Below are 23,795 nucleotides of genomic sequence, written 5' to 3' on the forward strand. Positions count from 1 at the left end.
TACGAATATAAAAATATACAATCATACAATGTACCCGTACTAACAAAACTGGTTTTAATCTTATAATTTAACTTTTTTTTTAGCCCGTGCCTTCGGCACCTCGAGGCTAAAAAAACGGGTTTTAATCTTATAATTGTACATTCTATATGCGCGAAAAGCTGTTTATAATACGATGCGAGAAATAAATTTTAAATTTTTATTTTGCTTAGCTACCAGTGAATATGATCATCCTTGTTTACATTTATGTGGGTCAAACGTTTCAAAAATGTTTTTCATCTCTTGCTCAGATCTGCTCATGCTTTTCATTTTTAAAAATTTGAATTGTACTTACAGAAAAAATTGCTTATAGTACGTGTTATTTTTGTAACACACAAAAATCAAAATGTATGAATATCATACAATAAAAAATATAGTTTTTACTATATTATTTTAAATAAATAATTTTACTTTCAACAATTATATGAAATTGTGGCTGTTTGAAATTGTTTAGCTGTTGCGCCCGAGGACTTCCAAGGGGGGGGGGGGGTTGGTTAAAGGAGTGATTACCCCCCCCCCTCAATTAAAAATTTACCCCTACCATGGGTGTGCCTTAGGCAGGCACCCCTAACCATTTAGGAGGATGTTTTTACCCCCCTAAATAATTTTTGTAAGGTAAATACCCCCCCCAAAAAAAAAAAAAATCTTAAACAAAAAATTTTTGTCGCGCTTCGCGCGCATATTTACTACTAAATATTTAATAGTATTTAATAATAAAGTGGGTACCTTTTTACATTATTAAATTACCCCCCCCAAAAAAAATTTAACCCAGCCAACAGATTTCAGGGGGGGTAATTAATTACCCCGCCCAAGCAAATTTTACCCCCGGAAAAAACAAATTACCCCCCCCCCCATTAAAAAAATTTCCACCCCCCCCCTCTCAAATAAAAAAGCTTGGACGCCCGTGGTTGTGCCCCTAGCAATAAAGGGCTCTGTATTAAAAGGGTTAAGGAAGGGGAGAAAAATAGCCCAAAACCATGCCAGGTCATAATAGAACAGTTCAGTAGTAATTTATATCTTAAGCTTCAGACAAAATAAAACCTTACTACTTTATATGATAGAAAACCCAAACATTATCGACAATCAAACGTTTTGCTAATGTCAAACCTACATTAATTAATGATTTTCATAACAATTATTTATATAGTATGAGTGGAGTAGACCTTCTTGTTGTTATCATCCTTCTTTAATAGGATGATTTAAAACTAAGTGTTTTGCACCCCTGCTTCTCTTTATACTACCCTAGAAAAGGATCTACTACTAACCCCTGATATTTACCCATGTCCAGTGTCCATGTCACTGCTTAAAACTATGTTTTTTTTTAAATTAAGGTAAAATTACCAACAATTTTACTTTCCATCACACACATTCACTTGCATATAAATGATAGAGTATTTTGATCTAATACGACAATAAACCTAATTGAATACATGTATTTAATATAATAATTCAGCCGTTGGACTGCAAAAAATATGTAGCTTTTTAGCGGCTTTCATATCGTAGGTACTCTACTTATATATACCCTGTCAAAGGACTTTAAGACTATACTAGCAGCTACGACCCTAGCTCTGTATTCAAAGGAGCAAAATCGATTTAAACTGAAAATAAAATAGCCTAAAACCTTCATAAGACCTTTGTGTAACTTGCCGGAGAACCCAGTAAAAGTGTCGGACTGATTATGACGTAAAAAAATAATTAGCCAATGAGAGGCCACTATAAATTTTACCATTGGTCAATAATGGCCTCTCATTGGCTAATTTTATTTTACGTCATAATCAGTCCAACACTATTACTGGGTTCGTTTATTGAGATCTTACGACTTAATATGATAGAATAGTTAAAGGTTTTTTTGTCAGGACACACCAGCAACTTTGTATTGAAAGTTATGGTAAAGTTTAAATTTTATTTGACAAGATACTCTCTCACAATTGAAAATTGATCCCTCACATTTTAATATTTACATTGCATTTTGCATAGTCTTACACTTTTATATTCTTTTTTCAAATAAATGCAAAAATAAAACTTTAAAAAGTCATATAAAGGTAAAAAAAATGTACAATTCTATAAACGTTTAGAGTATCTCTGCTAAGCATTGATGTAGAATATACGTAGATATAATGGCAGGAGAAAAATTGTCGTCAATATAGGTTGCTATATCCAATGGGAATGGGGGTGGAAGGATGGTTCGTTATTTTAGCTCGCTGCAGGTTTCACTTTATTAGATACATGATAATCTGGTGTAAGGTCCAAGTAATAATAAATACATTCTGCTAGGGCTATGCTTTGACGCAAATTGTAAACATACCCTAGTTAAAGAGTAACTGCAATATTAACAATATTCAGAAGAATTAATAAATGCTGAGAATGAGAAATGGAGAGAGAAATATAAAGAGATTGAACTACTAAACTAATTAATTGTGTTAGAGAACCGAATAGAAAGCAGTATTTCAGAATGACAAACAAATGACAGACAGAATTATAGATAGATGTATAGATCAGCTTTGCTTCTAGAAATATTTATAATATGAGCATGCCTAAATGCGATGACATAATATATGCATAAATTGAAAATATTATGCTAATGTTAAATTTTCAAATGCTCTTCTTAATAAAGGTATAAAATTTAAAGAAGATTTTGGGTTTTTTTCTCGTAGATACTTTTTTTAGAGAAAGGATGTTCCCATTTCTCCCCATCAATAAGCTGAAACATGTACTAGACCAGAAGCAAGGAAAAGAGGTTTCATTAACTTCCCTTGTACACTCTTTTGGCAAGTGTATACACCCGCCCCCCCCCCCCCCCCCCACAAAAAAAAAACAGCAAATGGGAGTTTCAAGTAAAGCAAGTCTTACCTTAAATTTAAGCAGAGGTTGAAAAAAAAGTGTAATAACTTTATTGTAAAATCCTAAGAATGAATTGATGGAAAATTCTGGAAGTCTAGAAAAGTGGAACCTTTTAAAAGAGTCAACATTTAGTCAATTTTCAGGGATATAGTGTCTGCCAATTTGACTCTAATTCAGGGATAAGGACTCTGACAAAGAATTCTAAGTAAAAGTTTCCCTCACAACCCACTCCCTCCTTTCTAACCCACTTTCCTTTAGTTACAGTACAAAACTAGTTGTACGCCATTAAAATATCCAAATTTTCAGCAATTTATAATGGAATTAATTTGCTGAAAATCGGACCCTACTCTAATTAGATTCAAAGGTATTTTTATGATTGGTTGATACTATAGTATAGGGGACAGTGGGGTGGTTTCAAAAGTCATTTTGTTGGATACGACTAGTTTTTAAAAGTTAAAAAAAAGGATTCTTGTCCCATACAGGTTTTAAGCTATTAATTGAAATTGTAGATCTAGATTACTAAGAAAGTTAAAATATCCCCACCAACCATTATTTTACTATTTCTTATTCTTAAATTAAATTATAATCTAACATGTAGGGGGGGTGGGGGGTTGGAATTTGTCTTGGTAGGAAGCAAAAATGTAGTTTATAAGACAACTTAACCTGCAAACTACACACACACACAAAACAATAGAGAGGCATTCTGTTCTAATAATGTAAAGCAGCTTATAGGGCCTAATACAAAATAACGCCATTTGCACTATAAGCTGCTTTTGATAATAACACATGTGCGGAACTGAATGCACAGTAAAAATGGATGTGTTTAGATCATTAGCCTAACCATAAATTGTCATAGGAAATTAATTTGGTAGCGCAGCTACTCTATAACTAAATACCGTCAGTACAACTTCAATGGTCTATATGAAAAATATTACATATTCAAGGATTGGTTGTTAATACTTAAAACAGATTGAGGTATTTAACAATAATTGTTGTATAATTACCTAAAAGTTGTATCAGATTTTCATGTACTCTAATAAAATGATATTCACAGCAAAAATAAAGTTACTCCTCCTCCCCTTCCACCCCCTTTAACCCATCCGCTCCCCCTCTACTGGATAAACGAACTACATCAAAGATGATAAAAGCTTATTATTGCTGCGCTACTAATAAACAGTTGTAAGTGATATTTTTACGGACGATTGGAATTCCATGCGGACAAACTTTAGTTGTGAAGTAGCTTCACTTGAAAAAAACGATATTGTTTTTTTAAGTAGCTTTTTATGAATGAAGAGAACTACTGATAATAAAAAACAAATGAAAAAGTACAATTAGTAAGCATAATGATTTTTCATTTTAGAACTTCAACAGCTGAGCCACTTCTATAACTAAAGTTATAAAGAAAGTCTGTCAGTCTTTACAGAAGGGAATTGAAGGATCTTACTTAATAAATAAAGCTGTTTGTCCTGAAGTTTTTGGAAGGCTAAAATCTTATTATGTACTTATTACTTTAAATTAGCTTTTAGTATCCCGGAGATCTATATATTTGATTGGTGGGGTGACAAATAGCGTAAAACCACCCAAAGAATTTTAATATAGAAATAAAGAATCGGTTCTGCAAGATGATTCTGATATGTTATATTTTACAATTTATAACCAAGGAATAAATATCTACCTACCTATTTTCATATGCATATGTTGCATATGGTTAATAGATCTAAAGAGATAAGACAATGGCCAATAAATTAATGTTCATCCTAAATGATGCTACACAAAATTACCCTTCTGTAGATTACCGTAAGTGGTCTACAAGTTAGGACACTCAACTTACTAAGTCAACCAATCAAAATAATTCAAAAGTCCTCTAAGTTATTAAGGCAACGAATAAGAAAACGTTCATTTAAAACCTTGTGGACTAGTGTAACAAACAGTCCAATGTTCCCTCTCTGCCTGCAAATATATGTATATGGTTGATAGTAAAGCTGATATATACACATTTACTTAGTTGTTATTGGGTTAATATTCATTTGCAAGCTAGGGAGCTGAGATAATATAGCTAAGCGTTGGCAATATTAGGCACATTATCATTTTATTTATTTGTAGCAATAAGAAGCTTGTAAGTTTTATCAAATACTGTTTAATAATATTTACCGCATGATCACAATGTTATTGTTTAATTAATAATCCACTTTATAAAAAAAATTTACACATTGTGTCAGGTCCTGCCACTAGGCAACATATTTGATATTTTTGTGCATTAAAATAAATAAAATAAAATAAAACTATATAAACAATATACCTATGTAAATATTCGTATTATATAATTGTGTTTTAATATGTCCACAAAGTTTATTATTACGATATCTTATGAATTGGCTCAAAAGTTTGGAATTGCGTTTTGTTAGTTCCAAACTTTTTAACCAATAATATTAATCAACAGAAGGGGTATATTGTTTATCATCATTTGAATTTTATAAAAATTTAACGTGAATAGTCTTATCCCTATATACATAAATACTTGCTCATTGGAAGTTTGAAATCTATAAGTCTATTCTAACATGCTTGAATTTACTAAAGATCCCATAACGCACAAACTGATGGGTATCTTTTTTTTGTAAATGGCAATCCCACGCCAAACTTCACTGCCTCAGATCCCCAACACTGACATATTGTAAGAAAATATGTTAATGACAGAAAACAAAGTGACATTCTGCCATTATCATGTTGGAACAATATAGGTATTTATATATACGCAACTAGTATCATTATAGTCATAAGTAGCGAAACAATAATAACCTATATTTTGTCTAATAGTAGTTCAACAAGCTAACAATACTATAATATTTTTTGAAGATAAAGATTTCCCAAATTGCTGAACCAAAACAATGGGTCTCGAGCTACTTTTATGCTATGCTTAGATAGTCCAAAAGTCTTATTTGAGAATCAAAGCCCCTAGAGGCTGTCGGAGAATCCGAAGGTCGTACCTATTAGAGTAGCTTCGCATAAAGCAACATAATATATAGATTATCCTAGTTATACATCAAAAACAATATAATTATAATAGCTTATTTACCAGGGGTTACAAGAGTACGTCCATTCAAGATAATCAGGGGTTCTTTAAAATATAGTATTTGCTATTAAATAAGAGGTCTTACATTATAATTGCTATTATTTTTTAGCTTTACATGGGTTTAATTAAGCTATAATAAATCACACTTTTAGGCTAAGCTTCAAGCATTTTGATAAAAGTTAACAATAAATTTATTTTAGGAGTATGAACGAGCAGTTATCTTCCGTCTTGGTATGTACAGTTTTTATTTATCTTTAGTACTGGTTGTGCTACTTACGTTAAGTGTTATCCTTGTTTTTAGCAGCGAAGTTACTCTATAATTCAATTTATCCACCCGTTCGCCTGTCAGTCTGCTATGGGGGGAGATGATTATCCAGTTGTTATTTAAGACTGCTGTTATTTTGAGATAAATTTAACCTTGTTTTCACAAGGTATCCGATATACAACTTACTTGGTCAGTCAGTCTAAGCTTTATTTTAAAGGTCTCTTTCTCCCTTTACATAACAATAAAAAAAAGGTATCTTTCTCTTTCTTTCTTTATCTTAATAATAACCCTTAAACTTTTGCTCTTTAACTTACTTTGTTCGTTTTTACTGTATGATATTCTGTTATTTTAATCACTTTAAATCATTAAGTTTTTGTGTATACTGTATTATTATTCCTAAGTTAGGCATCTTTATAATCTAATCCGAACATGTAGGAGTGTATATAAGAAATTTTTGTCTTATTGATGCCTTTTAATGCATCTAGATCCAATTTTACCCCCTCATATTTAAAGCATTAAAAGAGCAGAGTTTTATATTTACTGTTTAAATGTATTACGTCATTTAAGCATAAAAAATTTTAATACAGCTTCCTTTTTCACTCATCACCAAAGAAACCTTCTAATTTATGTTTTTTTTTACAAAAACTAAGTTAAACGTAGTTTAATAAATAATATTATTATAACCTTATTCACTATTTTTCAATATTTTGCTAATATGAGGCTGAAAACATCTTAGTTTACTTAAAACCTTACTATTTTCCCATACTTTTTTCTCCCTCTAACTTTTTAAAAGTATGATTAATTAATATGGTAAAATGTCTACTATATTTATAGGTTCATTAATTAGAAGTGGCGTGCACAGGGTTTTGCAAGAGAATGCGCGAAGCGCTCTCTAAAATTTGATAAAATCTAATGATTTTTGACACCCCCTAAAATCGAGGAAGGTCTAAAAAATACAATAGGGGTTGTAATTTAATTTTATTGGGTAGAATACTCAACCTTACACAGTCAAAATACTTCATTTCAAACTAGTGACTTATTGCACAAAGCACACAAATTTTTCACGCTCACCTTAAATTTAAAGGGAGGGGGGGGGGGGGGTTGGTGTGTGACTTTTTGACTTGTCACCCCTCTTGGCTTTAAGTAGGTTTTGTTAGAAGGGTGTTGGAACTTGTCAAGAGAGGGTGTAGGAGGGTGGATACCTACTTAATTTAAAGACTTATAGAGTAACTTTACCACTGAAAACAATATTTTTTGAAGCGAGTAAAACTATTTTCAGCCGCTGAAACTATTTGATGTTATACCAAGAGCTTATTGATTTTTATTTATTTAGAAAATTATTTTAATATTTAACCTTTATGCTAAATACGTAAATTTGGTTTTCCTATAAACACATTACAAAAATATATATTTTTTTTGTTAAAGGACAATTATATTAATAAATCACAACAAATAAGAAAAAGAACAGTTTATTTTTGATAAATAATATGAACAATTTAAGTTATTACAGGGCCTTTCAGGAATTTCTATTTACTAAAGAAAAATCAATAATTATTTAGCAAATAAGTTAATTATTGATAATTAATACAGTAAAAGCTATAGATTAACAATATAAAGAAACTTTAATTATATAATTATAGACTAATTTATAATTTTTACTACTTTCAGGTTAATTGATGTGTTATTTTATTTCAGGAATTTTTAAATAAGCTTTGTCATTAAGTTAGTATAACCATCGGAATGCTTTATTAAAAATCAGTGACATATTGACAGAAGGCTTACTAATTAAAAAAAAACCAATAAAAACTTGTTTTTAAATCGGTATAGTTATCATGAATTATAACTGACTAATTTATCTGCAAATCCAGTTTCTTTTATAGAAAATATTCTCTTGTCTATTGTCTAACCACATTTTTTTTTCATTTTGAAAAGTATGCATATAGGGGGGTTGCCTTGTGGTCTACTAACAAAATAAGGATTTTGACAGTATATCTATTGAGAAATTGCAGAAATATTGACAAAAAAATTGACAGCAAAGTGTAATTAAATTACAATTAGAGCTCAAACTGTGCCTTAACTTATCACTCTTTGGGGCAGTTTTATAGTTATAGTAGTATAACAATAGAAAATAAGACTTGACAATGGAATAAAAAGATACCTGAAACAGAACTAAATAAATGTAAAAAATTATAATTACTAGGTCGACTTCTATCTGGAGGTGCCCGTGGGCCTGGCGTCTTCTTTATAATACCCTGTGTTGATGTGTACGAAAAGATTGACATCAGAGTCAGAAACTTTGACGTACCACCACAAGAGGTATGTTACATTCCCGCTACACACTTGTGTGTACACTTTACCTAAATGTCGTCGTTTATTAAGGTCGCCTTCTATCCGGCGGAGCAAGGGGGCCTGGAGTATTCTTTATTATTCCATGTGTTGATATCTATGAAAAGATTGATATGAGAGTGCAAAATTTTGACGTTCCCCCGCAAGAGGTAAGCGGCAATGATGCTGTGATAATGATCGATGCATGCAGTTTTGTCTTCAGCTGCTTCAAAAGCCTTGCCTTGTGAAAAAACAAGTCATTTCAATACTATGGGACCTGCTCTGAATTGACCTGTTCTAGATATATGCTTTATTATCATATATACTAACTTTTTTTTAAAATTTCTGCTTGCATTCTCATATTTATTATTAATATAGAATTTTAAAGTGCCCATTCTTTGCACTCTTATAGTAGATGCAGGTTTTTAGATATTTATATAAAGGCACAGGTAGGTATTTATATTTTTTTTACATTTTTCTTTTTAGTTGAGAGAATTTTAAATATTTAATCCTATTATCCAATAAATTTTGCACTTTACCTAGCGCAATTTTATCATCTATCTAAAATTGTGTTTTAAAAAACAATTACTTTTTGCATAACTCATTTTTTATGCTAAAAGAGTTTTTAATAATGTGATATTTTTAGAAATTTTGGGGGAGTTGGAATTTATGATCTTTAAAATTATGTTTGTAATGCAATGCATGATTGATAATGAATTTGATCTGAAAAAAGCCAATTATATGTTTTAAATTTATGTCAATTTATCATTAAAAATAACTTGTATCATATTCTAAACTTATGTTTTTGATAATTTACATATCAAATATCTTTACAGCTTTCATTCCTGTATGTTTTAACTTATTTATTGTGATTTTTCTTCAAGTTAAGGAAATTTTAATTTTAGAAAACTGTATTTTGCTTATTAAATCTAAAATGATGCTAAGAGATAAAACCAAACTGAGTATTTACAATAATATATAAAATTTTAAAAAGAGTATGAGTTTAAGATAACTAAATACAAATAAAAATCAAAAATTAATAAACCACAGAATGGACAAACGGACAAAGAAAGTTAAAGAGCATATTTCCAGTTGTCATATCATAGAGAAGAAAAAGAGAGAATGTGCAAAAACTTAAAGAAAATTTGAAGAAAGCTGTTGATAATTATATCTCAAGTTTTGAAGGAATAATTACACATTTCTTGCTGGCTTAAACTCATTACTTTTGTTTGAATTTTACTAACCCAATTCATAACAATTTTGTGCATTTTCATCAAACAATTGGTATTTCAAAATAGAGAGTTGATCAAATATCTTAATGATCCTTTCTTTGAAGCATTACTGTTTGGTCCATAGATATTAATTTTTGGTTAAGAAATATCCTGAAATAAACCATAAGTATTCTGTCCTATAAATATACAGGTAAACTAATTCTAAGACTTGTGAAGTAGTCTTGCTACCAAAACGCAATTTATCCCTCTAGCTCAAGTATCTCAATTAAAGTCCACAAATTCCAGGAAGGGAGGGGACATTGGACTGTTTATTACACTAGTCCCCAAAGTCTTGTAAAATTGTTTTCTTATTTATTGACTTACCAACCTTGGGGATTTTTATAGAATTTTGATTGGTTGGCTCATTAAATTGACGGTCTAAACGTTTCAATACTAATTGTAATCTACAGGATAATTTATTTGTAACCTCATTATGGATGTACATCGTTCTATCCCTCTATTGTCGTATCCCTTTAGATCCCTGCACAAAACCACTGTTGAAGGGTTTATGTTTCTAATTTGACAAATTATTTATGGCCAAAGTTGGTTTTAGTATGTAGGGTTGGTGCAAAATAAAAGAATAGTTATTTCTCGCATCGTATTATAAACGGCTTTCCACGGATATAGAATGTACAATTATGAGATTAAAACTAGTTTCTTTAGCCCCGAGGTGCTGAAGGCACCGGCAAAATAAACTGGTTTTAATCTTATGATTGTACATTTTTATATTCGTAGAAAGCTGGATATAATATGATGCTAGACATAGTTTTTTCGTATGGATGAGAACCGGTTCCTATCCACCGGATTCGAATGATACGAGAATAATAACTTCATTATTTAGCAAGTTTATCATAGACATTATAAGCTTAGCTACAACATGTCCTGCACACTTAATTTATAAAATATAATTAAAATATTGTACGCTATGTTTTTAATCTTCCTACATGAACTTGTTTCATTCCATCCTAACATATAAAATAGCAAGCTCCTTTTGTCCTTAGCGAAGGGTCTCGCTACCCGCTGAACCGAGAGGGTTCTCCTTTACTGTGAAGCTTCTGTTAGGTCCTGTGATAGTTTTAAGTTACTATATTCAAATAGATAAGTATGGCAATCGTTTTAGGCTATTTTCTCTGACCTTCTATATCCCTTCAAATATAGAGCCTCTAGATGCTTGTGTCGTTATCATATCAACTTTTGACGTGAATCATGTTAATTATAAATTATTTCAGCTATGAACACTTTCATCTAGTCCATTGGTTGTAATCGTTCTTATTTTTTTTTTAAATTTAAATTCGCAGCATATCTAATGACCCTAAATATGCAATTTTTGATAGCGTAGTTACTCTGTAAATCTGGATGGTTTGTCAGTGTCTAACTTTTTATATTAATAAAAAGATTGAGATGTGTTTGTTTCACAACTTAATAAGCAGAATGTTAATTTTCAAGTCTAAACAAACTTGTACATAATGATAATAGTAATAAAAAATTACTTCAATACAGAATACTGTCTAAGATATCATACAAAATATGTTGTCAAAATGTTAAAATTCAGCATGTTTTAAACAGACTCTCTCGTAACGATAATAGAGTTGCTATGCTTCCTAAATAATGCCTTACGTGTTACATGAATCATCATACTAAAATTGAATTTGATAGGACAATTCTAACATGCTTAAATATACGACAAGAGTTAACATTTACGTACAGACTGACTCTGATTAAAGGAAAGCTTTTCATTCAAAAGTTACCAACACTTTTCTACTTTAAATCTTTTCCCAGAAAATCTAAATCTTAAAAAAATCATTGTGTTAGCAGGTTTTTCCTAAAGCTTAATTAGTTTTGGATGTTGCGTTTCTTGTTTTAATTTTCTTTCTAGTGGTATGGGCAAATTATAAGCTTTTAAATTCATAAAATACTATGAAAGTGCAACTTAAATAGCCACACACAACAAACACACACACACACACATATATACATTGCATACTTGCCAGGGAAGCAGGGATGGAAACTGAAAGATTTTTAATAAAAGCAACTTTCTTATTTTATGTCGACTATAGCATCTATAATACAAAGTAGCTTGATGTATGTTCGTCCGTCTGTCTGTCTTACCGTCCGTCCGTCTGTCCCTTAAGATCTCTTAAGAACCACTGAACCGATCGGATTCTACTCTTCTACTCCTATTGGTCCTGTGGTGGTTTTAAGCTATTTTCTTGGGGGATGGGACACCCCCAACCCCCCAAAAAATGAAATTCCCCCCCCCTCAAAAAAAAAAATTGGGGGGAGAGTATAGTTCGGAGCACCAGATTTTTTTTAAATTTTTTTTTTTGAAAACTACCTAGAGGCTTGTGGCGAAGCCGCTAGTGGCATTTTCCTATTACTAGTTGCTTCGCCCTAAGCCTTTAGAAAAGGGAGAAGGTGGTCAGGAAAGTAGTCCAAAACTACCCAAAGGCATATTAAGCTTCCTTGAAAAGTTCACTTTATTTGAACTTCTTTATGTACTAGGAAAATGGAATTGTGACTACAGCCATCCAATTTCTACTTCATTTATATGACTTTCCTAACCTATATATAATTAAAGATTAACTAACCCAACTTAACCTAACCTATGAATTGACTATTTTGAGATAATAGTACAATCATATTTCCCAATCCCTAACATCCTTGAATCGAATATACTTAATTTAAGCTCTACTTAGCCCTTTTTTAATTAGGCTTAAATTTTCTTTAAAACAAAATGCAAATTGTTCAATTAATTATAGCAAAGGATAGATACTAATATATGAAACAATTTTGATCCACTTCAGTAAACATTTAATAGCTATGGATACTTTAATGAATAGCCTTAAACTATCACAGGACCTATATGCAGCTTACCTAAAAAAGAAAACCAAATCGGCTGAGCAATAAATGCAATCTATAGCTTCTGACACAAAACCTTACTACTTTATATAATAGGATAGTCAACAAAATTTAATTCTTATTATCATTTAAATTTTGAATGTATTTTAGAGATAGAAGAATTAACAAAAATTTAACATGATTAAAATTAATAAAACCTGTCCTAAGCCCTGATATTAGGAAAGTGCATTAAAACTGTTTAAATTGAATATTTGTACACCCAATTACCCCAAGAAATAATTAAACAAGGATAAATAGACCTATAAAGCGGAGCAATATTAGGCAAAAATATTTTTTTGTAAAATTCGGAAAGTATTATCCAGTATGGCTAAGAAACCTATAAATATCCGCTGGATAAGAACCAGTTTTCAGCCATTCTTTTTCCACAAATATGAAAATAAAAATCATAAGATTGTTACCTGTTTTGTTACCTTGGACTTCGGTCCCTAGGGGTTAACAAAACTGGTATTAATCTTATTTTTTTTTTTTTTCCACAGAAAGCTGTCTATAATACGATGTGGTAAATAGCTATTCTCTCAAGAATATGTAAAGAATACAAAGCTAGATTTTTTTGGAGTTTTCTTAGTAGATTATTAAAAAAGACATTTATGCTTTTAAAATCTAAAAATCCACTGATAAACAAGAAATTTGCTATTAAAAAGGAATTAGATTTGTTTGCTTTGCAAAGTTACTAAAAATAGATTTTCTGAGGGATCTTAAGGGAATAGTACTATGGTCAGTACATTTATATACTTCCCCACCAATAAATATTTTACAAAAGTACCCAAAGTTGTATACCTACGAATAAGATAGTGATGTTATAAAACTTTAGGTACCAATGTAATTTACAGTCCAATGTCCTCTTCCTCCCTGGATTTATGTATCTGTATGTGTGTGTGTGTGTGTGTGTGTGTGTGTGTGTAAGGATAGAGGGGAAATAATTTCAATCAATTGCACAAAAGTAAAATTATGACTGACAATATTTTTTCCTGGGCTCCTATCTTTTTATGTTCCATGCATGTTGGAGTTGTGGACGTGGTGTTCGCTCATCTCCGCTTATTTCAAATACAGCAAGCAAAGTCCTTAAAACATGTAAAACAAGGATAATCACATTCATAAAAGCGAAGCTCTAAATCAGAAGGAAGGACAAACGAAAAACTAACTCTTGTACGGTGTCAGAACTTTATAGGCTGAATATTATTTTGTAAGTCTAAACGAAATTATGCATAATTTGTTGCAACATTGCGTAAATACAGGATACAGAAAAAGGGGTTACCTTCATTTTTAGGACTTGTTTAAAGAGATTCCTCGCTTACAGTATTATACTTTGTTGTCCTAGCAATCATTATTGCAAAAATCAGATAAATAAGATAACTCTATTATTCAAACAAATGTTTTAAAAAGGTAAAAAATCGATTACAAAGTTGCAACGGTTTTTAAAAAGTACCAAACTGTTATAGGAATCATCATGCAATAGATAGGGCAATTCTAACAAGTCCATTTATATAAAAGGTTTAGTATATAGCAATTAAGCTAGTGCATAAATGATACGAGAAAAAGGGGCAGTTTGTGAATTTGCGGTTTTGATGACTTGTTAAATTTATTCTTTATAGCGGAAGTGATGACACACCGCTGTCCATATTCAAGCAATAATTTAGCTTTACCTTTTTTCTAATAATTTTCCAGTATTTTTTTTTACATAGACCATGTATGTACCCACCCCATCTTCTTTTTCAAGGATGTCTATGTCCATAAGTACCATATGTACAATGTTGAAACGTAAAAACTATATGACTACGGACGAACAAGTTAACAGAGTAGCTGCTCTATTACAATCGATATATATCTACATGGATTTTGGCTTGCAGCTGGCAATAATAACGATAAGCCCCTCCCCCTCCCCATTACCCCCTTTACCACATTCCCTCTCCTAATTTAAGAAAGAACTGACCAATAAATGCGATTCCTAATATCAAGCTAAATTGACGACAAATTTTCCTTTGTCAATATATCCACGTATATCCTATATCCATTATTACATTGCTTGTTTTATGTGTTTTTTAAATTAATGTAGGGGAGGGGGTGGGGGTGTGAGGGTCTCTTACACCCAAAAAAGAATTTAAATTCTTGTAAAATAATATTTTATCGAATATAAGTTGTAGAAAAACTCCCATTTTATTGGATTAAACACAAGAAATAGAACTTTCATTAAAGCGTTACTAGACGGATATCAATATCCCTAACCATCTTAGGATTTACTATTGTGAAAAATTAACTGATGGACTTATAGTAATGAACGTATAGTTACTATGCTTTCGTAATGCTTTGCTATACTAAATGAATCTTTAACTTTAACTAAATATACAATCAGACCTATCCCTTATGGAACTACCAACAGAAATTATTATAGAAATTCTACAATTTTATTTAAATTTAAACCTAAATATTTAAAATAAGAACACAGTTTTATATCTTCAAAACAAAAAGTATTTAGAAAGTTTTATTACAAACAAGAGCTTGTTAAACAGAGATAGGGAGAAGTGTTGATTTAATAAATACTAGCAGATTCATCCTTACATTTCTAGGGGCACTTTTGTGGAGCGGGGGCGGGGAGGGGGGGCAAGTTGACACCCCACTACTTTCAACTTTAGTTTACAAAAGAAAAAGTAAAACTATTTTTTGTTAGGAGGGGTAGGGGGGGGGGGGTCATTTCTTTCTGGGGTAATAAAAAAATATAAGCCTTCAAAGGACATATGAGAGCGATACGGTAAAGAAGAACTATATCGGTTCAGCGGTCAGCGAGATCCTTTGTTACAGACAGACAGACACAGAGCCTGTTACTAATATTCATGGATACAATTTTCCCCCCAACAATCTAAGTTACTAAGAAAATATTAATTTAATGTTTTTTTTCCTTTCCCCCAAGTCCCTGGTTTTGCATGTCTAAGTATAATTTTTCATTCATTTCAGTAGGTTGTATGTACATATTTTTTTTTGTAGTAGCAAAGCAACTCTATAGTTTTGTTTTACATGTCTTGTGTAGGAGTTATTATACTGGGAAAACCTAGGAAATCAAGGTTTATAGAGGAGGGAAAAGAAGAAGAGAAAGACTGTAAAACGCAGGGAGAGAGAGGACACTGGACTATAAATTACACTGGTACCAAAAGTTATTTAACCAAATTATCAAAAACGATAGAGATTCCTTTGATACAGGGAAAGACAAATTGAAAAAAAGTATTCTTTCTAATATTTTAAACGCCCTAGATTATGATCAATTTATTTCATCAAAAACATTATTTTTACATAACCGAAAATAAAACTTGCTATGGGTTATATACATTTTTTAATATTGAGAGTTTTGTTATTCAAAAATAATGTATGCATTTAAAGTAGTCATAGATGACATATTAACGTCATATCATTCTTTGAATGTAATTTTATCGATTACCTGTTTATCTTAACTACAATTTGTTTCAATAGATAATATTTAGGGGAAGGCTATTAAGAACAATTTTTTTAACCAGTCAAAAAGAAAAAAAGAATAAAATAGATAAATAGTGAGAGAGGAAAAATACATAAATCGATATTATTCATTGCCTTGCGACATAATTTATGAGAAACTATTTAGAACACTTTTTTCCATTCTCTTTTATCATTTTCATATTTTGGTAGAAAAAATACTCTATAAATGAGTAGAGTACATTAGTTGAAGTTACAATAAGTGGACTAAAAACAATTAATGAGTTTAGGTCTTATGAGTGTAGGTCTTGTGAGTGTAGGTCTTGTGAGTGTAGGTCTTGTTAGTGTAGGTTTTGTGAGTGTAGGTCTTGTGAGTGTAGGTCTTGTGAGTGTAGGTCTTGTCAGTGTAGGTCTTGTTAGTGTAGGTCTTGTGAGTGTAGGTCTTGTTAGTGTAGGTCTTTTGAGTGTAGGTTTTGTGAGTGTAGGTCTTGTGAGTGTAGGTCTTGTGAGTGTAGGTCTTGTTAGTATAGGTCTTGTGAGTGTAGGTCTTGTTAGTATAGGTCTTGTGAGTGTAGGTCTTGTTAGTATAGGTCTTGTTAGTATAGGTCTTGTGAGTGTAGGTCTTGTTAGTGTAGGTCTTGTGAGTGTAGGTCTTGTTAGTGTAGGTCTTGTTAGTATAGGTCTTGTGAGTGTAGGTCTTGTTAGTGTAAGTCTTATGAGTATAGGCCTTATGAAGCAACACCTATTTGATGGCTATTCAGCCTTCAAAAATACTGTGTTAGAATTTGATTGCAGCGCTACCAATAGTCATAATTGTCCTTGTTCTTTCTATAAATTATAAAAGTGATTGTTGATGGCATGATAAATCTGGATAACTTTTTGTTGTATACTTTTTTGGTGTATCTCTAAACCAAATCTTGATGATAAAATGTATAGTTTTAAGACCAAACGCCCTACAGACAAGGAACCCGTTAATTGCACGACATTTGTGTGAAAATTTAAACTGTGAATGGTAATGATTAGAGACTGTTTTTGACCAAAGCATTTCCCTTACTGTTACACACCTGACATGGCAGCAGTATGTAGAATTTTTAACTTTTCTAGTTAAAACGCAATGACATGTCACCTTATGATTTGTAAAGCATTTTTAAAGATCTTACTGGACACATGAATCTTAATTCAACTTTATGATTTGTAAAGCATTTTTAAAGATCTTACTGGACACATGAATCTTAATTCAACTTTAGTATTCAACTAGGGGATGCGCCCCTAGAATCTAGGTGGGACAGAAAAATAGCCTAAACCATTCCAAGGATTAAAAATAAAATCTGAATAGCCTAAAACCATCTTGTGATCTATGTGAAGCTTCTCAATGAAAAAGAACTTAATCAGTTCAGTAGTTATCTAAATCTTAAACTTCATACAAAAACCTTACTACTTTATATAATAGGATATATTTTTGCTCCTAAAAAATGTTGAACATATAAAAGCTAAATATAAAAATATTGGACATATTTTATATATTTATTATTATGATATTATATTTATTTGCTTGTCTCTCTTTTAATGTGAAGATATTTTATAATGTAACAAATACACTTTTTTATAACATAATGATTTTATTAAATTACCTTTTAAAAATGCAATTTAACTGTTTAGTAAACAAAAGAGAACCAGTTTATAATAAAGATTATCGTCATACAATACAAATGACCAGTTAAAGGCCAATACACAGACTAAATTACCAATGACAGGCCAGTATACATTATAATTGACCAAAGATAGGCCAGTATGACGTCATTTTTATAGGCAATATGAAAAGCTTAATTTCCATCTTTCGACCAGTAAAAAAACCGTGTTTAAAGGAACTTATTTTTGCAGTATTATGTGGATTATAAAAGGCAAATAGTGACAGATATTGAAAGTTAACAGTGAATTGCTTTTATAGAAAAAAAGTTTGGAGTTGAGAACTGGGGGGGGAGGGTGGGGAGGGGGTGCAGCTAGAATACTTCATACTGGACATTCATTATTTTTTTTTTTTTAAATGATAACATATACATCAAAATCAGAACAATTTTGTTCATAGTCTTGGAAATAAAGTGTATATTTTAGGGATTAAATCCAGAAGTTAAACCATAAGTTTTCTTAATTTTTACATTATTAAAAGTTGTTATAATACTAAAAACCTAATACTAATAGAAAGCTTCTACGAAATTGTAATTAAGATCTTATTGGACATTTCTACTATAAAATAAAACATAATACATAGAAATCGTAAAGATTTAAAATAATTGAAAATTACAAAGCAACCTTTACAGACAAAGTTGTTTTCTATCCTTTGAATATAAAAATCCCCAACTCATAAACTCAATTTGGACTGAAATCAGTTTAGGAAATATTGGAACCAAGGACGACCTATAATAAGGGGGAGGCGTGGTTGGGGTGTTACCCACCCGTGTTACCCACCTCCCCCCTTCCAACCCTCTGAAAAAAATGAAAATGCCAAAAATACCCCCATTAGTTTTGTTTTGTATTGGGTCATTTAACTGAATTTAATTATTTGTACAGTTCTAGGTTTGCCTTAGAATCCTTTTTGAATTGTTTACCCTTTTTCTTCTTTTATTTATTTATATTTTTTTCTTGTTTTGAAACTGTGAGCGTTATTTAATCTTGTATTTGATAAAGAATAAAGGATTAAAACATCCATAAAGGCGAAGATGAACAAAAACAAGGATGACAACATCCATAAAAGCGAAGCACTGAAATGGTAGGACAAACGTACATTAACACTTGTATAGTGTCAGAAATGAATAATCAGAACATAAAAGTATAAGTGTCGAAGCAAAATTATCAGTACATTTGTTGAAAAACTGCTTGATACAGGACAATGTTTATGGACATACTTACGTTTTAGGACTTGATTATAAAGTTGCTTCGCTTATAATATTGTACTTTGTTGTCTCAGAAATCATTATACCAAAAATCAGATCAAACGGATAATTATAACACATAAAATTTGTTGTCAATGATTATAGAGTTTCTACGCTTTCTAAATCGTACCTAACTACTACAGGAATCACCATGCAAAGTTTAAAATCGATAGGACAATTCTAACATGCCTAAATTAACGAGAAAAAAAGCTATCTGTCTCGGACGGACGGATGGACCGACCCTAATTATAGAAAAGCTTCGCTTTTAAAATTGGACATTAACATTAGGAATAGTGGTTTTAAAATTCCGTCTGGTTTTAAAATCAATGTGTTTAAATTATGACTTTTTGTTAATGTTTAAAGAGTTACAAGAAAATGCTTTAAAGATAATATTTTAATAGAAATTTGTATTAACGGCACAAAAGTGAAAAGATGATTTTAACAAAGTTTAGAACAAATGGCCAAAGACACTGCCTTATTAAAAAACTTCGCTTTTAAAATAAATATACTTCAAAATACATATATATAAATTTTGAATATTGTATTAAAAATGGTATATTATAGATAAATGATAAATATCTAGTTTACTTCATGATAAGCTAAACAGCACCAAAGAAATAAGATAGATTCAGCGCTTTTAACTTATTTTGATTGTTTTCTTTTGTATAAATGTCTTTAACTCTTTACTTTAAAAAATTCATTTTTAAGATTTCACCCCCAAAAAACAAATCAAAAAAGAATAGCTGAAACTAACTTAGTCCTTGAAAAGTAGAAAATATTTTTAAAAATCTAATTTCGTTATATTTTTTTCAGATCCTGACAAAAGACAGCGTGACGGTGTTTGTAAATGCTATTATGTACTATAAAGTAAGTTTGTTTTTGTTTAAATTGATAAGCTTCTCTTTAGGTGGGGTGTTGTGTATATACTTAATGACATTTTATTTGAATAGGTCCTATAGGCAGATGTTTAAAATTTCAATATATGTCAATTACTATTTATATCAGACTCTACATCCATCTTTCAATCAACCAGTCTTTTCATTTTTTCGTCTATCTATCCATCTTTTAATTTATGCACCCAACAATCCATTCAACTACCCATCTAACAATATCTCCCATCAATCTCTCTATCTATCAATCAATCTATCTACCTATATATTCATCTATCAATCAATCTTTCCATCTTTCAATCATCTATCCATCACTATTAAACTATCCATTTATTCATATTTACATCAATCTCTCTATCAATTTATCTATTCATGTATACATCTACCAAAATATCCATTTATACAACAACCAATCTATTCATATACCAAAATATCCATTTATACAACAACCAATCTATTCATCTACCAAAATATCCATCTATCTATCAATCTTTTCATCTACCCATCAATCTATATATCTACCTATTTTCTCCGGAATGTCCTAGTTGACCTATTGGCGGCTACGAGAATTGCAGTTTCTTTCCACACTGTCAATAATTGTGTCCCGTAGAAACAGCAAATAAAAAATAACAAGTAAAAGTATGTTTGTCTGTCTGTCCCCTAACATATCCAAACTTCATAGATTTAAAAATAAGCAATTTAAAGGCCTCCTTTTATGTATTTAAATCAATAAAATATAGCATTATAATAAACATGTAAAAAGAAAGTAAATCTAATAGACAGGGAGGGAGAAGACATTTGGCTGTTTATTACACTAATCCCCAATGTTTTATTGTAATGTTTTCTTATTTGGTATCTTAACAACTTTGGGGACTTTTAATGAATTTTAAACGAGTTCAAACGACTCCACTAATATTTGTAATCTACAGAAGGGGTAGTTTTGTGTATAATTATTGAGGATATAAATAAATTCTGTAATTTTTACAACAATGTAAAAACACATAATTTTGAAGTAAAAGAAAAAAACTAGGATTAAATAATAGGTTATTCAATTTTGCAGCGGGTTTAGCTGGAAAAAGAGTGCAGCTACCAAGTAAATAACTGTCTTTCTATCCATTTTGTATATCCAATTATCCATCTATCTATTTAGGTAAAAGACGCGACATCTGCCGTCGCAAATGTGGACGATTATGGCGGCTCAGCGCGGCTGTTGGCCGCTACCACCCTCAGAAACGTTCTTGGTACCCGTAACTTGGGAGATATTCTGAGCGAGAGAGAGTCTATAGCCCAGGAAATGCAGGTAATGTCTCTAAATCATCAAATATTATAACGGCAGACAAACAGAAGTTGTTCTTATTATCCTAACGTAATAGGAATTATTTGGATATTAGCCTAGTATTTCGATAACTACTCAACTTATTGAGTTCTTTAATTTATAGAAGCTTTTTTTAGGTGCCTTGAAGGTTTTAAGCTATTGAATTCTTATATCTAATAATTTTAAGTTTGGATATATGCTATTTTTATACTTTCCTTACTCTTTCGAATACAGTATAGATTTAGGTATAACAATTCAGTTCAAGGTACATTTGCGATTGAAGATAATCAATTAATTAATCAAAATACAGAAAATCTTCTTTGGATTATCATATACTTGTTGTTTACTTATCGAATTTCTACCACTTTTACTATTTCAATAAAAACATGACACTTGTACCCCAGGGAGGAGGGAACATTGGGCTGTTTATTGCACTAGTCCCCAAAATTTTTTAATAACATTTTCTTATTCGTTGGATCAAGAACTTTGGGGACATTTGTTGAATTTTAACTGACTGGTTCATAAAGGGTCAAAACGTGTCAACCCTTAATTGTAATCTACAGAAAGAATAATTTTTGTGCATCATCATTCAATATTTACTTCCAGTTTATGACTTTAACAAAAAGTAGTTATGGCAGACACCTTAAAGATAAATTTAAGCATTGGCATTATCAGGTATTATGGTGAAATATCAAAAAATCTTATGGTATATTCAGATCATTAAAAATCTTTTGCTTTTTTCTGATCCAGCTTATTTAAATATTTGTTAAGCGTTAATTTATCCGCAGTTTATTGCTCGCTGATCGCGGCTGTCGAGCCCTAATAATCATTATTTACATAAGCCTACATAAAAAGTGTTCTTACAGTCACTGGATGACACGGACAAAACTTATACAAGTAAAAAAAAACTTTTTATGTTCTCACAAAAATGTACAAAAATAATAGTATATATTTTATTAGTTAGTTGATTATAGGAGGCTAATCCAATTTTGTTTGGTTTATTTTTAGATAAATAGGACAAATAAGACATTTTTTATTCAACCATCCATCATTGGAGCCAAACAAAATTACATTTTCAAAGATTTAGATTAGGCTTATCAATAAACCTAAAACTATGGACCTTACTCGCATTACTGAATTACTGATTATTAAAAATAATCATGAATTGGTATAGCTTTAGAGAACTTAAGTAACAGACAAACAATTAGACAACCTTCCTCTTTGACATTTATTAACTTTGGTAGGTTGATGTGAGCATAAAAAGTTTGTGTGAGCTTATAATTGGTGTTATTAAAACTTTTCACAGGCTTTTTAACCTTACTTATCACTCAAAATCATTGGCAGTTTCTCTGACTACGGAAAAATAACAAAATTCCCAACCCCTATTTTTTTTCTTGTCTTTAGGGTAATGCTAGTCAAATAAAAATTGGTTTTATTGCTGCTATGTCAGGCACGTGAACATTAATAGTAAACCCTATCCTTGATTTTATGTGATTATCTAGAGAAACCAGAACATCATCCTCTTGTAATTAAATACGAGATTCTAACACCCATGGATTTTACGTTAAGTAACATCTAACAGACAATTAACCCTTTTATAGCACGACCTTTATCTGTATGTCCTAACTGTGCATGCTAAGGAGTTGGGCCTGTTTATGGGCCAAGGCATTCTCCCTTCTCTCAATATTAGTGTTACTTGTCAAATTGCACTGGTGGATACCATTTTTTACGTTTTTAGTATGACACGGTGTGGACTAGACTTGAACCTTATACCTTCCCGATAGCAAGTAAGCACACTATATGGGTTAACATTAATAGTAAGAGTAGCAACCTCCTCCTGGCTGATAATTCAAGGTTTTTCAGTGTATCAGGTTTTTAATTTCAGGTAAAATAAATTAAGAACTTTGTAGCGTGCTTATTCTATATATATAATCGGAAAAAAGGATTTACCATGTGCCTGTCTAATTTTGAGGTTAATCAGGTTCAGATACATCAAATTTAACTATCTTCATTGTGCCTGTCCTCTAAAGTTAACCTGGACAAAGATCATATAGTATACCTTTCTTTAAGAGGTTTTCCAGATTCATTTAGATTGGAATGGAAATTGTCCCAGGATCTTAACAAGAAAAGTCATGACATTTTTGTCTCTTTCAAACGAGGTTATTTTCTTTAAGAGCAACTTTTCATTATTGGTTTCTTGTTCTTATATTTAAGTAGCGAAGCAAAATCTATAATACAAAGTAAAACGATGTCTGTCTGTCTATCTGTCCTCCCATAGACGTCCAAGGGGGGGTAAATGGGTGATAACCCCCCCCCCAAATGAATTTGGGCCGGAATCCGAATCCGGCCCAAAAATTCGACGGATTGCCATCACTAGTTTCTATAGATTTGCGTGAAGTTTGTTCAAAATCTATCAGAAAATATCCTAACCTAAGTCCCAAGTATAATTTAATCTGTTAACTAGTATACTAATTGATATAGATTATACGTGGATT

At 31.1% G+C, this 23,795-nt stretch overlaps 1 protein-coding gene across 4 annotated transcripts in view; it reads left to right on the forward strand.

The window, feature by feature from the left end:
- Positions 1-23,795, forward strand: part of LOC145326952 (band 7 protein AGAP004871-like) — a 108,921-nt gene that overhangs the window by 47,087 nt on the left and 38,039 nt on the right. For 2 of the 4 annotated variants that reach the window (XM_080170404.1, XM_080170402.1), the window contains exons 6-9: positions 6,148-6,178; positions 8,413-8,528; positions 19,909-19,962; positions 21,136-21,285. In XM_080170404.1, the coding sequence (XP_080026530.1) occupies positions 6,148-6,178; positions 8,413-8,528; positions 19,909-19,962; positions 21,136-21,285 (351 nt within the window). Of the gene's footprint in view, positions 1-6,147; positions 6,179-8,412; positions 8,529-8,591; positions 8,708-19,908; positions 19,963-21,135; positions 21,286-23,795 lie in introns of all 4 variants that reach the window. The other 2 variants (XM_080170400.1, XM_080170401.1) reach the window with 1 other exon arrangement.

Source organism: Acartia tonsa, chromosome 8 (genome assembly GCF_053477335.1).
Source record: "Acartia tonsa isolate MP-2025a chromosome 8, ASM5347733v1, whole genome shotgun sequence".
In the NCBI taxonomy this organism is placed as follows: Eukaryota; Metazoa; Arthropoda; class Copepoda; order Calanoida; family Acartiidae; genus Acartia; species Acartia tonsa.